General features: G+C 42.2%; 2 protein-coding genes across 10 annotated transcripts; both read right to left on the minus strand.

The window, feature by feature from the left end:
- Window positions 1-27: 27 nt before the first annotated feature.
- Window positions 28-4,585, minus strand: fbxo22 (F-box protein 22). 3 transcript variants are annotated; one of them, XM_037247734.1, is made up of 7 exons: window positions 4,400-4,585; window positions 4,047-4,179; window positions 3,828-3,891; window positions 3,628-3,747; window positions 2,294-2,446; window positions 1,947-2,109; window positions 28-1,684 (listed from the first exon to the last, which is right to left on the minus strand). In XM_037247734.1, the coding sequence occupies exons 1-7, from the start codon at window positions 4,528-4,530 to the stop codon at window positions 1,291-1,293; spliced, it is 1,158 nt and encodes a 385-aa protein (XP_037103629.1). In that variant the 5' UTR covers window positions 4,531-4,585; the 3' UTR covers window positions 28-1,290. The 3 variants fall into 3 exon arrangements, with proteins under 3 accessions (XP_037103629.1, XP_037103631.1, XP_037103630.1); XM_037247736.1 differs by having other exon boundaries at window positions 1,291-1,684; window positions 3,628-3,720; XM_037247735.1 differs by having other exon boundaries at window positions 1,291-1,684; window positions 3,628-3,720; window positions 3,804-3,891.
- A 495-nt stretch (window positions 4,586-5,080) lies between these two features.
- Window positions 5,081-13,350, minus strand: LOC119120753 (tropomyosin alpha-1 chain-like). 7 transcript variants are annotated; one of them, XM_037247944.1, is made up of 10 exons: window positions 13,114-13,349; window positions 12,777-12,902; window positions 10,812-10,945; window positions 9,716-9,833; window positions 9,579-9,649; window positions 9,421-9,496; window positions 9,260-9,322; window positions 8,958-9,027; window positions 8,413-8,491; window positions 5,081-5,590 (listed from the first exon to the last, which is right to left on the minus strand). In XM_037247944.1, exons 1-10 carry the CDS (start codon window positions 13,225-13,227, stop codon window positions 5,587-5,589), a joined length of 855 nt encoding a protein of 284 aa, XP_037103839.1. In that variant the 5' UTR covers window positions 13,228-13,349; the 3' UTR covers window positions 5,081-5,586. The 7 variants fall into 7 exon arrangements, with proteins under 7 accessions (XP_037103839.1, XP_037103840.1, XP_037103841.1 ...); XM_037247943.1 differs by lacking the exon at window positions 5,081-5,590 and adding an exon at window positions 7,619-7,822 and having other exon boundaries at window positions 13,114-13,348; XM_037247945.1 differs by lacking the exon at window positions 8,413-8,491 and having other exon boundaries at window positions 13,114-13,350.
- Window positions 13,351-13,606: the final 256 nt, after the last annotated feature.

Genomic DNA, 13,606 nt, shown 5'->3' on the forward strand with positions numbered 1-13,606 from the left:
GTACGTAAACGGCTCACGATTCGTTTTGTTTGATGTCTTCATTTATTTGATTTGGGCAGATAGAATGAAGATCTGATTTTGGCACATTGGGTAAGAAAAGTGCACTTGTCACCCAGACGAAAATAATTATCACCCAAAAAAACAAAAAACAAACTACATTACATACATTCAAAGAAAACTATACTCACCTATTATCTGTTGAGAGTTAGTACAAGAAGATGACATATGATGAACATTTGTGGGCTTAATGTATATTTTCCTAAAGTTTTTCTATGGTTTAACTTGCATAACGGGCTGTCCACCTTTTTCTGTTGCAGCGCTTGTACTTGATCTCAAATTTTAAAAAAAGGGGCAGTATTCTAAAGCAAAAATATTTGAACTCTTCAAACAAAACACAGAAGGATTCATATTAAATATCAATATTTACACCACAATGCAACATACATGTGGAAATTGCACCTTGACCACAGCCAAAGTCAACATTGAAAACTGGAAGGCTGTCAAATTTGAGAGTACCAAAACATTTGCCAATCACTATTCAGTAAGTTCCGGTCTCCACTTAAGATAGAAAAACAAAGCCTAAATGCCGTGCCAGGTGGCGATGACCTTGACACCCAACAATGAAAGGGCAACGGTATTACATTTCTTAAGTATTCCCCCCAGAGAACTTTGTCAAGATTTGGCATAACAGTTGGGGAAGATTCCTTTCTGTTTTCATTCCATTAAAGGCATGCTTGAATGCATTTAGTATGGAAGAAGTGAAAGGTCTTCAAATGCTTTAACAGAACTAAAACAGGTACAGTGTCGCCCCCTCCCACCAAAAAAAAAAAAAAGTCATGTCAACTTTACCGCTGTTCAGTATGAAAGGAAATGATGACGAAAAATAGCTTCTTTTTTTTTTTTTAACGGCAGTGTAAAGCTTCACCAAAGCTCTACGATGTGCTTGTGCACATATTGGGCATGTGTCTGAATACTTTTGCTCACATTGTGTAGCAAAAGTGCCCTAGCTTTTCAAAATGAAAGTGACATCTACTTGTACAGGAAGAAAAAGTGCCTTTGCCAGAAACTTTTTAACAATAGCGCAGGGTGCAAAACCCTATAAGGTGACCCAAAATCCGCCTGAAACATTTATGTTTGACAAGACTGCTACATCACAGTAGGATACGATAAAAGATGACGCGTGTTATCCTATTGTAACTATTAAGAGAGACGCAAACGGCTGGCCGAAGAATGACTCCAATGCGTGCCTGCTCAATTCCTGTTAGTCAAATGGTAGTGAATTTGTAGCCATCAACCCAGATGGACCAGCGTCATGACCGTGGTGTACTCGTGCTGAAGACAATCCGCGTCGGAGTCGCACAGTGTGTAGTCATCTTTGACGATGCGATCGCAGCCGATTTCACCGTTGCCGAAAAGGCCGAACAGCGGAACTCCGGGGAAGACCTTGTGGAAGGCGTCAGCCTCCACATTGTTCTGGTTGTTATAGTAATTGTGCCCTCGGCCTACGCACGCAAACATGAAGCCCAGAGTGTTCCTCTCTGGGATTTTGGCGGCTTTCAGCCTGCGGATGGTGTCTTCGGCCGCTTTGGGATTGCTAACTTCCTGGTCCAGGAGCACCGAGGCGCCCTGCACTTTGGGGCCGCTCAGGGCCAGGCCCACCACACCATACGCACCCCGGCTACAACTGCAAAGAGCAACAATGTTGTCAAAGATGGAAAAGTACAATGCTCCTGCTTGAGGTTTCAAACGTGATGCTAGTCAATCCAATATCGATTAACCAACATCATTTTTACAATAGTCCAATAGTTCACAGTCCTGAAGTGTCCAAGCTGTCACCCCATCACATTCAGATCCGCTAACAAACGCGCCCTGTTGCGTAAATACACACACCCTGCCTTTACATGAGCAAACAGTGCACGCACCGAAATCTGCTTTGTGTTTCTTACCAGAGGCTAGCGGGAAAGACACTTTCTACTATTCCCCCTGCGATCAGAGCTTTGCTCTTAGCCAGAGGCGTCAGGATTTGGCCAAGGAAATGGGCTCCTCCAGGTTTATACGCCTCATAGACAAACAGCAACACAACTCTCAACTCTGGGTTGTCAATGAGTCCTAAAGAAGCCCATGGAAAAAAAGAAATCAATACACTTCATGGAACATTGTATCCTTTTATAAGAGTCACCATGAAGGAACAGTATCTCACTGTGTTGTAGTGAGCATGTGCATGCGTATTGTTAAAATGTCAACCATGTTGTTTAACTCGTATTGTGATCTTTATTAACACTGCTACACTCACCAGCTTCTTTCAGCGCGCTCTGAGAGAGGGACTTCTTGCAGAAGTGAAACGGTCTGATGTGGACGCCTTCCATGCTTGGGAACATGATGGCAAAGCCGGCCTCTCCTTCCTGATATTCCTTCGGAGGACTGGAGCGAGAGCCACTGGGAGTTACTGTAAATAAACATGCGCACAAATAAATATACCATACATTAAAGGCACCCTCTTGGTGATGACCATATTTTGTTGACGTGCGAAAGGACACGTACATTGCAGAAAAGATTTCACACGCGCATGTCTTATTTCTCCCACATGCGCCACTCTGGGGATCATTTCTCAATGGGCTGCAGTCCATAACCAACATGCATAAATTACTTGTACTTCAGGCTACAAGAAAACCCATTACATGTCATCCCAGCCTTCATACATCGCCATACATAATCTAATCACAGATTTTCTCTGATTGAATTAGAGCCACGGCGACCCCACGCTGACCCCACCCCCTGGCAGCAATATCACCAATAAATGAGTGTTATGGTAAACAGCCAGGGCCCGCCATTAGGCCTGATCGACGGCGGAGGCCTGACAAGCCATCATCCCCGCCAAGGAGAGCCCGCCTGATGGAGAGTCACTTCTCCGCAGGGTTGTGATTATGTGGAGAAATGGCGAGCGTGGGGCGCCGCAGACGGGCCATCTATCAGGGGAGGGGGTGGGGGGCCGGAAGCAGGCAGGGAGGTGCCAGCCCCCCTTCTGACTCGGCACGGGCGGCGTGGATTAATGCCGAGGTTGTCTGCGGAAAAACGGGCGATCCTTCTTCTCAAGTTGCTTGCAAGGTGTTGTGCATTATTCCAGCGCGGAATTTGTACGTCCTTTCTCTGCTGCCCGCAGTAGCCAAGGAATTCCCACTGGTGTTTATCTTGCTTTGTTTTTTTGATTGGGCATGTGGACACAAATGCTGGTACCCAAGTTGTATTTTTTGGCATGGGCACAAAACTCTCACTATTAACAAGCAACCATGCCAGCTAGCCGGCTAAGGTTTTTCCTAAATAACAAGAGGGCATAAATAATGATGTGCATCAAATTCTGAATAGTAAAAGGTGACCATGACTGTTAATTGATTGAACTTTTATTTTGGTTTCAGAAACTAATAGAAATAATGCGGGGGAACTGACAGTGCACAGCGAAGTCTGCCTAGCAACAAGCGACTATACCCGTCAACCGACTTGACTATTTATTTAAGTTGTGTAATGCAGGGGCGGCAGCAAATTATCATGCCTGCTAGTTGGCCTGACTAAGTTGAATTTGAAAGCAAGTATGGTGGTTGGCATCTCTAGAACAAAAAGAAGCAAACTTACAGACAATTCCTGGTGCAGCAATGCCCATGATATCACAATTCTTTGGGAAGACCCGACTGAGCTCCTCAACTAGACTGTGGCGGCTCCTCTTTGCTTTGAGAAAAAGAGGACTGCTTAGATCTGGAACAGATTTATCAAGCATGCAACAAAACACTGTTGTAATACTGAATACAAACATTTTTTCTGTCTGTAACAGTAACCTGGAACTTTGACAGCCTCGTGGTCCATCATCGTGAGAACCATTTTGGGCAGAAGAAACACTTTCTGTAAAAACATAAGCAATGTTTGAAACAATGTTTGACTGAAATAAAACACATTTTTATTTCAATTACAAAACAAAAGCCTTATCAAGTGTCTGTATTTGCTATCAACTTCACTGTAAGCCCACTGTAGCTAATATTGTGTGTGCTTGTCTTTACCTCCACCTCCTCTGTCAGACTGCTGCAGAGGGCATTAACCTCCGTGGTGGACGGCCCACAGACCGACACCCAAGTAAGCTGCTGCTGTGTTCTAAGCACTCGTCGGGCACAGTTGCTCCATAGCCTGCATACACTTTGGAAATGAATCACACGAACATATGGTTAGCATTGTTAGCGGGGGGAAGCACTGCTGACAAGTGCCTGTTTAGAAAAAAACCAAAAAAAATTCGTGTAAAATAGACACCAGCAAAATAACGTCATGTTTTAAGTCATAGTTACACTTTCACTTCCCATAAACAGCCATGTTGAGCGCCTGAGGAGTTTGCTACTTGGGCAAGAAAACGTTCCCCTACCTTGCGATTCGTAGTAGAGATTTGGTCGGAACGAAAGTAAGAATTCGCTCAACGACCTCCACAACGTTGCTCAGTACATAAGTTGCCTTGTTATCCGACGGAGAGACGTCGAAAGCAGGATTATCATCCATTTTCCCTCTCGTTTTCGTTACAACGCTGCCCTGCTACGGAATTTCACTATCGACCCGGAATTGTTAAATGTAGTGACGTCAAAAGAAACCACTGCCCCTATCGGCCAGGAGTTATAATAGCAAGTGATGCCACAGGTTTAAATTATCTTTACAACGTAAAGATAAATGATTAAATTATCCCAATGAATAATACGACATGGAAATCCGTTTGAACATTTATCCATAAATGTTTTTATTTATTTGTTTATTTATCATTTATCCATATTGGTTCTATACCCTCTTTGTCCTCATCAAGTCTTACCCGGGTAACATGATTCAAGTGTGCCACATTTGGCCACTTATTGCAAACTTTGCTTGTAATAGGCTACTAGGCACGCCCAACAAGTGGAAATGTGTCATGTATCAAACCCTTCTTGGCTCCTGGACCCAACTAGTAGCACCAAAATGCCCAAGTCTAACTAGTTTGCAGAAATGTCAGACTGGGACATTACTAGTAAGGCAGTCTTCTACTAATGGACTGAATCGTCAAACAAGGCCATACATGCAGAAATATACTTCATTCAACAATTTATTTATGATCTTAACATTTTCATGATCATAAAACTGGTATGACAGAAAACAGTTAAACAATGAAACAAAACATGAGTTCTGAGTGCAAATATATTGTGTACATTCAGGTAACTGGTTTTTTTTTGTTTTGTTTAAGGGGTGAACAAACAAACAAACAAAAAGAAACTAACTACAAAAATATTCAATAAAAGGTTCCTTGGCTTGATCATAGCTGATCAACCACATGATATGGTTTTGGCTGGGAAAAAAAGTGCTTATTTTTTCAACAATCAAGACATACAGTGAATGCTATGTGGTTACAGTGCTCATCTACAGTAGCTGGTTTCTTATTTAGGTCTGAGGAGACACAAACGCATCTTGTGTTTATGGCAGCCATGTTGTGCCAGAGTCAGTCACCATGTTGGGGGTCAAATGTTACAGATCTCATTGAGAGTCTGATCCAGCAACTGCCTTGCACTCTGGTCCTCTTCTTTAGCACGATCAAGTTTATCTGTTAATATAGCATGGCAGCGTTAAGACCCGTTCAAACAACATTGCAAACAAACAGAAAGCTCGGGTCAGGAGTATACTGTACACACTTATGGACAACGTGGTCACAAAACGAGTGTAAAGCACAGCTACACATGAACAATAAGTGGGGTCAATTTTAAAGTTAACTTTCCAATATTTGGAGTTTGAGTTAAAGGCAGGGCTGTGATTAAGACTCCATCAATCAAATAGAACAGTTTCATTTGTCTGCATACATTTTTGCAGTTTTCTGCCACAGTAAAAAGTTCGGCTCCAGAAGCATTTCTCCTAAAAAGATCCCTTTACGTTTGGTGAAAGTTGAGGGAAAATTTGCCTTATATGAAGACCCATGTTGAATGAAGATAAACAATTCAGAGACAACATGTAGGTTTTTTTGGTCAGATTGCTGAATTATTTGGGATTTGCCTGTATCAACAATTCGTTGTGCATCAAGTACGAGTGTCTCTGAGTTTTCAGCATAAATCGAGGCACACAAATAGTGAAATCCAAATGGAATTCCTTGTCTACACTCAGCGGAAGCATTGGATTTTTCATTTGTTGACAAGCTGGCAACAATTTGAAACGCGAATTACTGACCCCTGCTGACTCAAAGTGGAACAACAACGAGAGTGGTCGGTAGCTTCATGGAACGTGAATTGTTAGCTTTGACTTTCTGTTCTGGGAATTTTACTTGCATAGAGTAGACCCATCTTACGAGAAAGCCTGAAGCACACAAAAGAAAGTCTTCATTTGAAACAGAGTGGGTTTCTCGATGCTTAGGAACCACAAGATTATCAGTTTTCAATCAATGTCCCACAGCCCTGACATTAACTCAGAAAAACAAATACCAGTCAAACACCAATAATTGATCATTTTCCAGTGCGTCTGACCCTCTGCAGAGAAGCCAACAAATCATGCAGTATGGTACAAATAGTCCCAAAAAATATTTTTTTCTTCTGCCAATTGAAAGCACCCATTGATCGGAGCTGTGCACCGAAGCCTGTTGAATATGCACACGGCATCAAAGTATGAGGACATTTGTGAAGTGACCGCCTCACGCCTCGTTTAAGGCTACCCGTAGCTCGTTGGTGAGATGACGGTTTTTCTCAACCTGCTTGTAAAGGTGATCTTGAGAGTCGGAAGGCAGGTGAGAGAAAGAAAGGAAAAGAGGAGATAGAAGCCAGGTTAGTAGCAGAAGACAAAACAGGGCGGCGGAGGTTAGTTTGGAGCATTATACCAAAGACGTTTGTTTCTTATGAGCCAGCCAACGCATCTTTTGTCGGCCAGAAAATAATAAATCACAACAACGCTTGTTGCCATCAGTGGAACCTCTAAAGTCCAATACTTACTGATATTGTACAAATACACACAATCCTGTTATCGATCGACGGCTATACACAGCGGAAGCAGTGTAATATCAATCCGTGACGGAACTAGTCACTCAATTTTCTGGTATCTAAATTGTGATATGCAGGACCTAGGCCGGATGATGTGGAATTCAATGCTGATACCTAACAGGCGCGTATATGGAGCTTGCTCAAACCTCAATTGGGGGAGAGGAAAAGAAAGTGACGCCTTGTGACAAACCGAGGATTTAAATAAAAAAATAAAAAAAACATTTTACTATAAACATTGGCTAACTTGTGCCGCAAGAATGTTCATAGGCAGGATCTATTACTGTCAAAATCCCTTCATCATTAAACTGTGTATTTTTGTTTAAAACCTCTATGGCAGTTACAAATGTAACATTTATAAATGTAAAAGGTCTATAATACTAACAATTTCACCCCGGACCAATATTTACATACTACTTTAAAATGTTACACTACATGACAATAAAACTCCTATTCATAATAATCGTCCTCCCACACAGAGACGGGGAACAGCAAATGGGAGAGGAGCTTTGAAATTTATTCAAAAGCTGCACAACAAAATAAATTAAGACAGAAAAACAAAACTCAAATAAAAAGGATAAATGGATGTGAAGATTGCAGGAGAAAAAAGGGGAAAGTGCGGACACAGACGGAAGAAGTTTTATTTTACAGCAAAGTAAAACGGCTTGAAAGGTGTGTATGAGAGTTGGTGGCGGCAGCGGTGGCTCAACGTGTACACAAAGCGGCAGTACAGAGAGAACAAAAGACAGGAAAGTCCGAGCAGCGCTGCACAGACAGATGACGATGAAGCAGCATGTGGCTTCTGAGATGAACGCATTTAGCTGTAGGAGAAAAGAATAAACAAAAAAGTGAAAAGGACAAAAAAAAAAAAGGCAAAAGGCAGACTGAAGCATGCAGAGGGGAAAAAGTAGATGGTAAGGAAGGCAAAGTGTTGCATACCGAGGTTCTCGACTAAAAACTGCAGTGCGTACTTAATTATTAGATATGGTTAGTGGACATACAGGTGCATCGCAAAAAACTAAACTGTCGTCAAAAAATTCATTCGAGTAGTTCAATTCAAAAAGTGAACCATTGAAAAACCGAGTTAAACATTCTATGCAAATTCATAATTTCTAAATGGGAAAACTCATTTGTATTTTATTTCAAGAGATATTAAATTTAGGGGTTTCCTTTAACTTACTGTGTGTGCTGAATCTGTCAAATTTTTAATCAAACTACTACATTTATTCTATTGAAATGCACCTGTACTTTTCTGGACTAAACACACCTAGAGCTAATTGGTTAACAAACTCAGACATGCCACAAGGAGGAGCTATTGTCTGTTAAAGTGTTCAAGGCTGTGTGTGGGTCGACTATTAAAAAGGAATAGCACACACGCACACAGACACACACAAGCATCCTGTTGAATTACATTGAAGTCATGTCGTTGAGGGCGTGGTCCAGCTCCTCGCTGATGGCCTTGTACTTCAGTTTCTGGGCATACAGCTCATCTAAGGTGGGGGAATTATTACCACGGTGGTGGATCGGATTGAGATAAACCAAAAGAGGAAAGAAAAAGGGAAGGAATGAAATGAAGTCAGCCCAAATAAAAAAAAATCTACATACACACACACACACACAAACAATGAAACCATGAAGGGAGCGGGACAGTAATAGAAACGCAACAGCTGCGGTAGAAGTGACAGATTCCGAAGGAGTCGTGGAAAGCCTTGGCCTGACACCTGCCGGCCTTGAACAGCCAGCGGATCGGAATGCAAGACACAGGCGAGGGGCATCGCTGCCAAATCCAATAACAGCACGGCCGCCTCAACTTTTCTTTCACTCGCGATAAACCGTTGAAAAGCGTGACGCCCGCGTTAATGATTTGACATCTATATTGCATTTCAAAGACCCAATTTGTAAGACCTAAATTTGGGTTCTTCTATTGCCCTAATAAGATTTGAAATAAATTCATACCCTCCAGGTCATCGATGCTCTTCTCAAGCTTGGCGACTGATCTCTCGGCGAACTCAGCACGGGTCTCGGCCTGCGAGGAGTTAAGAAAAGATTAGCACCCGCAATAATGAAAGTGATCATTCAAAATGGGTCATTTTAGCTCCTTATACAGGAAGGAACCATATTTGGTAAATGCAATGAATGCATGAAGCACTGAGCTGTCTCATAATACAAGAAAAGTCAAGCACAAAAATACGCAATTGAAAAATTTGCTTCACCAATTCTCAGACGTGAATATGTTGACTGAATATGAGCCTCCTTACCTCCTTCAGCTTGTCTGTAAGAACCTTGATCTCCTCCTCATACTTGTCCTCCTTCTGCGAGTACTGTGGTTACATACAAAGAACAACAAAAAAAGTGTCACAATACCACAAACCGCTTCAATGATGTCATGTTGTGTCATTCTTCTCTTCTGCTGGCTTACCTTCTCTGCCTGAGCCTCCAGAGACTTCAGGTTGTTCTGTACGGTCTTGAGCTCCTCCTCAAGCTCAGAGCATTTGCTGTGGTTTTATCGTTTGGATTGGAAAGTAGTCATGAAACAACGCTATATCCAAGTATAACTTTGAAATGTGAAGTTGTTACCTCTCAGACAGTTCTGCGCGCTCCTCTGTACGTTCCAAATCACTCTCAATGATCACAAGCTTACGGGCCACCTGAAGTCAAACATGCAATGCGGGTCAGAGTAAGTCTTCTACAAGTCCTCCAGTTGAGAAACTCGCCTCCTCGTATTTGCGGTCAGCCTCCTCAGCGATGTGCTTGGCCTCCTTCAGCTGGATCTCCTGCAGCTCCATCTTCTCCTCATCCTTCATCGCCCTGTTCTCAATGACTTTCATGCCTCTGAGGGGACACAAATGGCACATTGGTTATTTCAAAGCAAAGATAAAAAAAGAAAACACACACGACTTTATTACCAAGAAGACATTTTGGAACATGGGAATCCTTGTGTCAGTAACTAATCAGCTATAAAAATACCGAACACTTGAGCCTGTTCAAAATGTGGAAGAGGCTAAAGATCAGGGGTGAGTATGAGTTCCAACTCACCATGCAATTCTACAAGCAAATAAAACCTCGGAGGAACCATTATAAAACATCCCTATAACATTCAACCCACAAATGCTGACAACATAAAACAAAAACATTTAGATGCACATTTAATAGTTACTTGGGGAACGTCGTGCATGCCTATGAAAACGCCTTATAGACGGAGGATCCTCATTTTATGACAGCATATCATACCTACAGCGTATTTAATCTGCACCATTAATCGAGTCCATCACAAATTGCCATAATTGGAACATTTTATTATCAATAGCTATTAATATCCAATGCGCTATGTTTGCTATCACAAGGAAACCATTGTTGAATTTATACATTTGCACCATTATTATTATTATTTTAAATATATATTTTTTAAACTTTTGTCCCACTTAGTTTAGTGATCCTTGAGGGGTGGTGAGGTTTTTCTATCCTTGTTCCTTATGTACTCAATGCTGCATTACAACATGTGGCCAGATGTGGCATCACTGAGACAGATGCTTGGGAGTGGTCTTCCTACATACAGTTTTTGTCAAGAATGACTCAAATGAGGCTAATAGGAGCATGTTCAAAAGAATAATCATTTTTTTTAATGTAACAGTATTGCTTAGGTTGAGGGTATCTGGTCACGCTAGCACAGGATAAGTGACCTTTGAACTCTGACCTTCAATACAAAGCTTGTATTTTCTATCTTCACATTTGATCGTTTCTAAATATCCTGTGGGTGCTGTTGAAACTTTATTTCGATTCTTATATATAAATGGAGTGGTGTGCATGTACCTCTCGCTCTCATCAGCAGCCTTCTCAGCTTCCTCCAGCTTGGTGAGAGCCGTGGCCAGACGCTCTTGGGCACGGTCCAACTCCTCCTCAACCAGCTGGATGCGCCTGTTCAGGGAGGCCACATCACCCTCAGCCTGGAAAGGGCACCAGACAAGTCAGTCAGGTGTATTTGCAGGAGAGCTGAAAAAGAAAAACTTCTCTCGTGGGACATGCAGCATCCAAACAAATCTTGGGCGTGGTGAGGGATGCAGAAAGGAGGGAGAGAGGGAGGGGTGCGGCGGGGTGTTGCAGTATTTTAGCATTGTTTGGGTTGAATGATCGAAAGTTTAGGATTGAACCAGGATATTTTAAGTCATGGAAACGGTTTTAGGCTAAATGATGCTTGTGTGATTTAGCACAAGGAGGAACCTGTCGTCAAGCTAGCTACTCGTTCCAGGGCGTTATTGGTGACGGTGGGGGGGGGACTCACAACACAAGTGTGTCCATACAATTGGTACACATAAAGCGACACTGTCTGGGCCTCGCCGCCACGCTTTTTTGACCAGATTTACGTTTAAAGCCGTCGGGAGCTTCATCACTAATTGCCTTAAATCATTAGCGTTGGCTTACTGCTTCCCTCGCGCTCCTCTCCAGGTTGAGTTCCCGCTGGAGGAAGGCAGCCCGGTCCTCCGCCGCATCCGCCTGCTCTTGTAGCGACTTGATCTTCTTCTTCACCGCTTCCAATGAGCTCCCACCGGCCATGATTGTGACCCGACCGTTGTTCCGGCTAAGCTAGTGTCGTTCTTGTTGGCCTCCACAAAAAGGCGCCGCCGCCGGACACAAGACGAGATGCGCCGCGTTTGATCCCAGCCCCCACCGCACTTTAATCAAGTCTTGATGAGGATTGGGACGTGCCACCGAACCCGGAAGTGACTCACTTCTCACGGAAATTATTTAACAGAATTTATATATACAAGCTATGAATTGTATGTATTTTTATGTTTATCCTATTTTTTAATAAAAATATTGTCTTTTATAAACTAGTTAAAATTAGGGCGACCTAATTGAGGAACAAATAAAAAGGGCACCTCCTACTGGAAAATTGAGCTATCCCAATAAGTGATCAATTTCAATTAAAAAGATGGCTTAACGTTATTATTGCAGTACGGACTTTTTAAATCTCTGCACAATTATTGTCATTATTATCATTGTTGTTATTCTTAGCATTATTATCATCATAACTATTATTATTATTATCATTATTATCATTATTATTATTATTATTGTTGAACTGAATAAATAAGTGACAGACTGACCAACTGATTAACAAACTAAATAACTAACTAATGATTACGTAACTAAGTGACTGACTACTTGAATAAATCACCCACAGACCGAGTAGAAAACTGACTGACTAATTTCCTACTCAACTGATTCACTAAATAAGTGATTTATACACTAACGACTGACTAATAGCTAAATTAATGTCTTACTAACTGGGGTATCCCTGGGATATCCACTTGCTCATTGAGTAAATAATTGACTTATCTGTTTGAATGCTTTGAATCACTGTTACTAGTTAGGTTAGTTCTTGAGATAAACTGCTCTAAACAAAATAAAAAATATAAGATTTTCAAATAAAACGGTCACTGTGGTTATTCAATGTATACATAGTCAGAAAATTGGTCATTTAACATAATGGACATAATGGAAATGACCCATGCCAACTGGAACAAGCACATATCTGTCAAGGTTTACATGGGCCAAACATGCTTGTAAAATCACTCTGGTGTAACACTACACCAGTATGTGGTTTGGTGCCACCGCCTGTGGAATGTACTCAGGAAGCCAGTATAAACAGTGACCTTACCATATAGAGGACATGCTAAATATAACATTCTATCCACAGGTACTTAATTATTGCATTGTGTAGCCATTAATGTAGGGAAGCTGGGTGGTTGAGATTTCAAGGTCATTTGAACTCACGTCTGTGGCTTTCTTCTCAGCCAGTTCCAGTTTTTCCTGGGCATCCTTCAGGGCCTCAGAGTATTTGTCCAACTCATCCTCTGTCGATTTCAACTTCTTCTGCAGTGCCACCAAGTCATCCTCAAGCTGGGACACAGAGAGAGAGAGATACCCATTATTAGTTTTTAGGCAATTGTGGTGTCCCACTACGAATTGTTCACCAATATAATGTGAAGAACATTCAGAAATAATCACAATAATCACTGGTATTTTATTTATTATGGCTGTAGACAAACACTAGAGCGCGCGCAAAGCCATTCGCTCCGCGCGTAAAAGCGCACGAGCATTGGATGCCAACCTGTTTGCTTCTGTCCTCCGCCGCTTTCTTATCCGACTCAGCCTGCTCAGCTCTGTCCAAAGCATTCTCTTTGTCGAGCTTGAGCATCTGCATCTTCTTCTTGATGGCATCCATGGCTGCTTAAGTGTTGGTGTTTTTTGCGCGTATAAAAGAAAAACGGAGTGGAGCGTCTGAACCACACTGAACGCCAAGCTGGAGTGCGAGCTCACCCAAGTTGTTGTGGGTCAAATATGTCTTTTCGGATAGGCGGGTCACAGGACACCCAATACCTTTTGGAAATCACTGCAGCTGCCTCCCTCGACAGGAGCCCCTATTTTTTGCGAGTCTTCACCGATTCGCTCCTTCGAGACATTTGACCACTCGTGTGACCATACATGGGGGATGAATGGCAGTCAAACAGCCCGTCACCTTCTCCCTCTCTTTCTTGTGCCAACAACACGTCCAGCCCTATTTTCAACAACACCCATGCAGTAACATGAAGGAACATGCTGAT

Source organism: Syngnathus acus, chromosome 3 (assembly GCF_901709675.1).
Source record: "Syngnathus acus chromosome 3, fSynAcu1.2, whole genome shotgun sequence".
Classification (NCBI taxonomy): domain Eukaryota; kingdom Metazoa; phylum Chordata; class Actinopteri; order Syngnathiformes; family Syngnathidae; genus Syngnathus; species Syngnathus acus.

Coding starts and splice junctions, on each gene's coding strand:
- fbxo22 (XM_037247734.1), bottom strand. CDS start 4,530: ATGGATGATAATCCTGCTTTCGACGTCTCTCCGTCGGATAACAAGGCA. Junction 3,748..3,827: donor CGAGGCTGTCAAAGTTCCAG/GTTACTGTTACA, acceptor AATCTGTTCCAG/ATCTAAGCAGTCCTCTTTTT. Junction 2,110..2,293: donor GAGCGCGCTGAAAGAAGCTG/GTGAGTGTAGCA, acceptor GGGCTTCTTTAG/GACTCATTGACAACCCAGAG.
- LOC119120753 (XM_037247945.1), bottom strand. CDS start 13,227: ATGGATGCCATCAAGAAGAAGATGCAGATGCTCAAGCTCGACAAAGAG. Junction 9,650..9,715: donor CTGACCGCAAATACGAGGAG/GCGAGTTTCTCA, acceptor GTTTGACTTCAG/GTGGCCCGTAAGCTTGTGAT. Junction 9,028..9,259: donor TTACAGACAAGCTGAAGGAG/GTAAGGAGGCTC, acceptor AACTCCTCGCAG/GCCGAGACCCGTGCTGAGTT.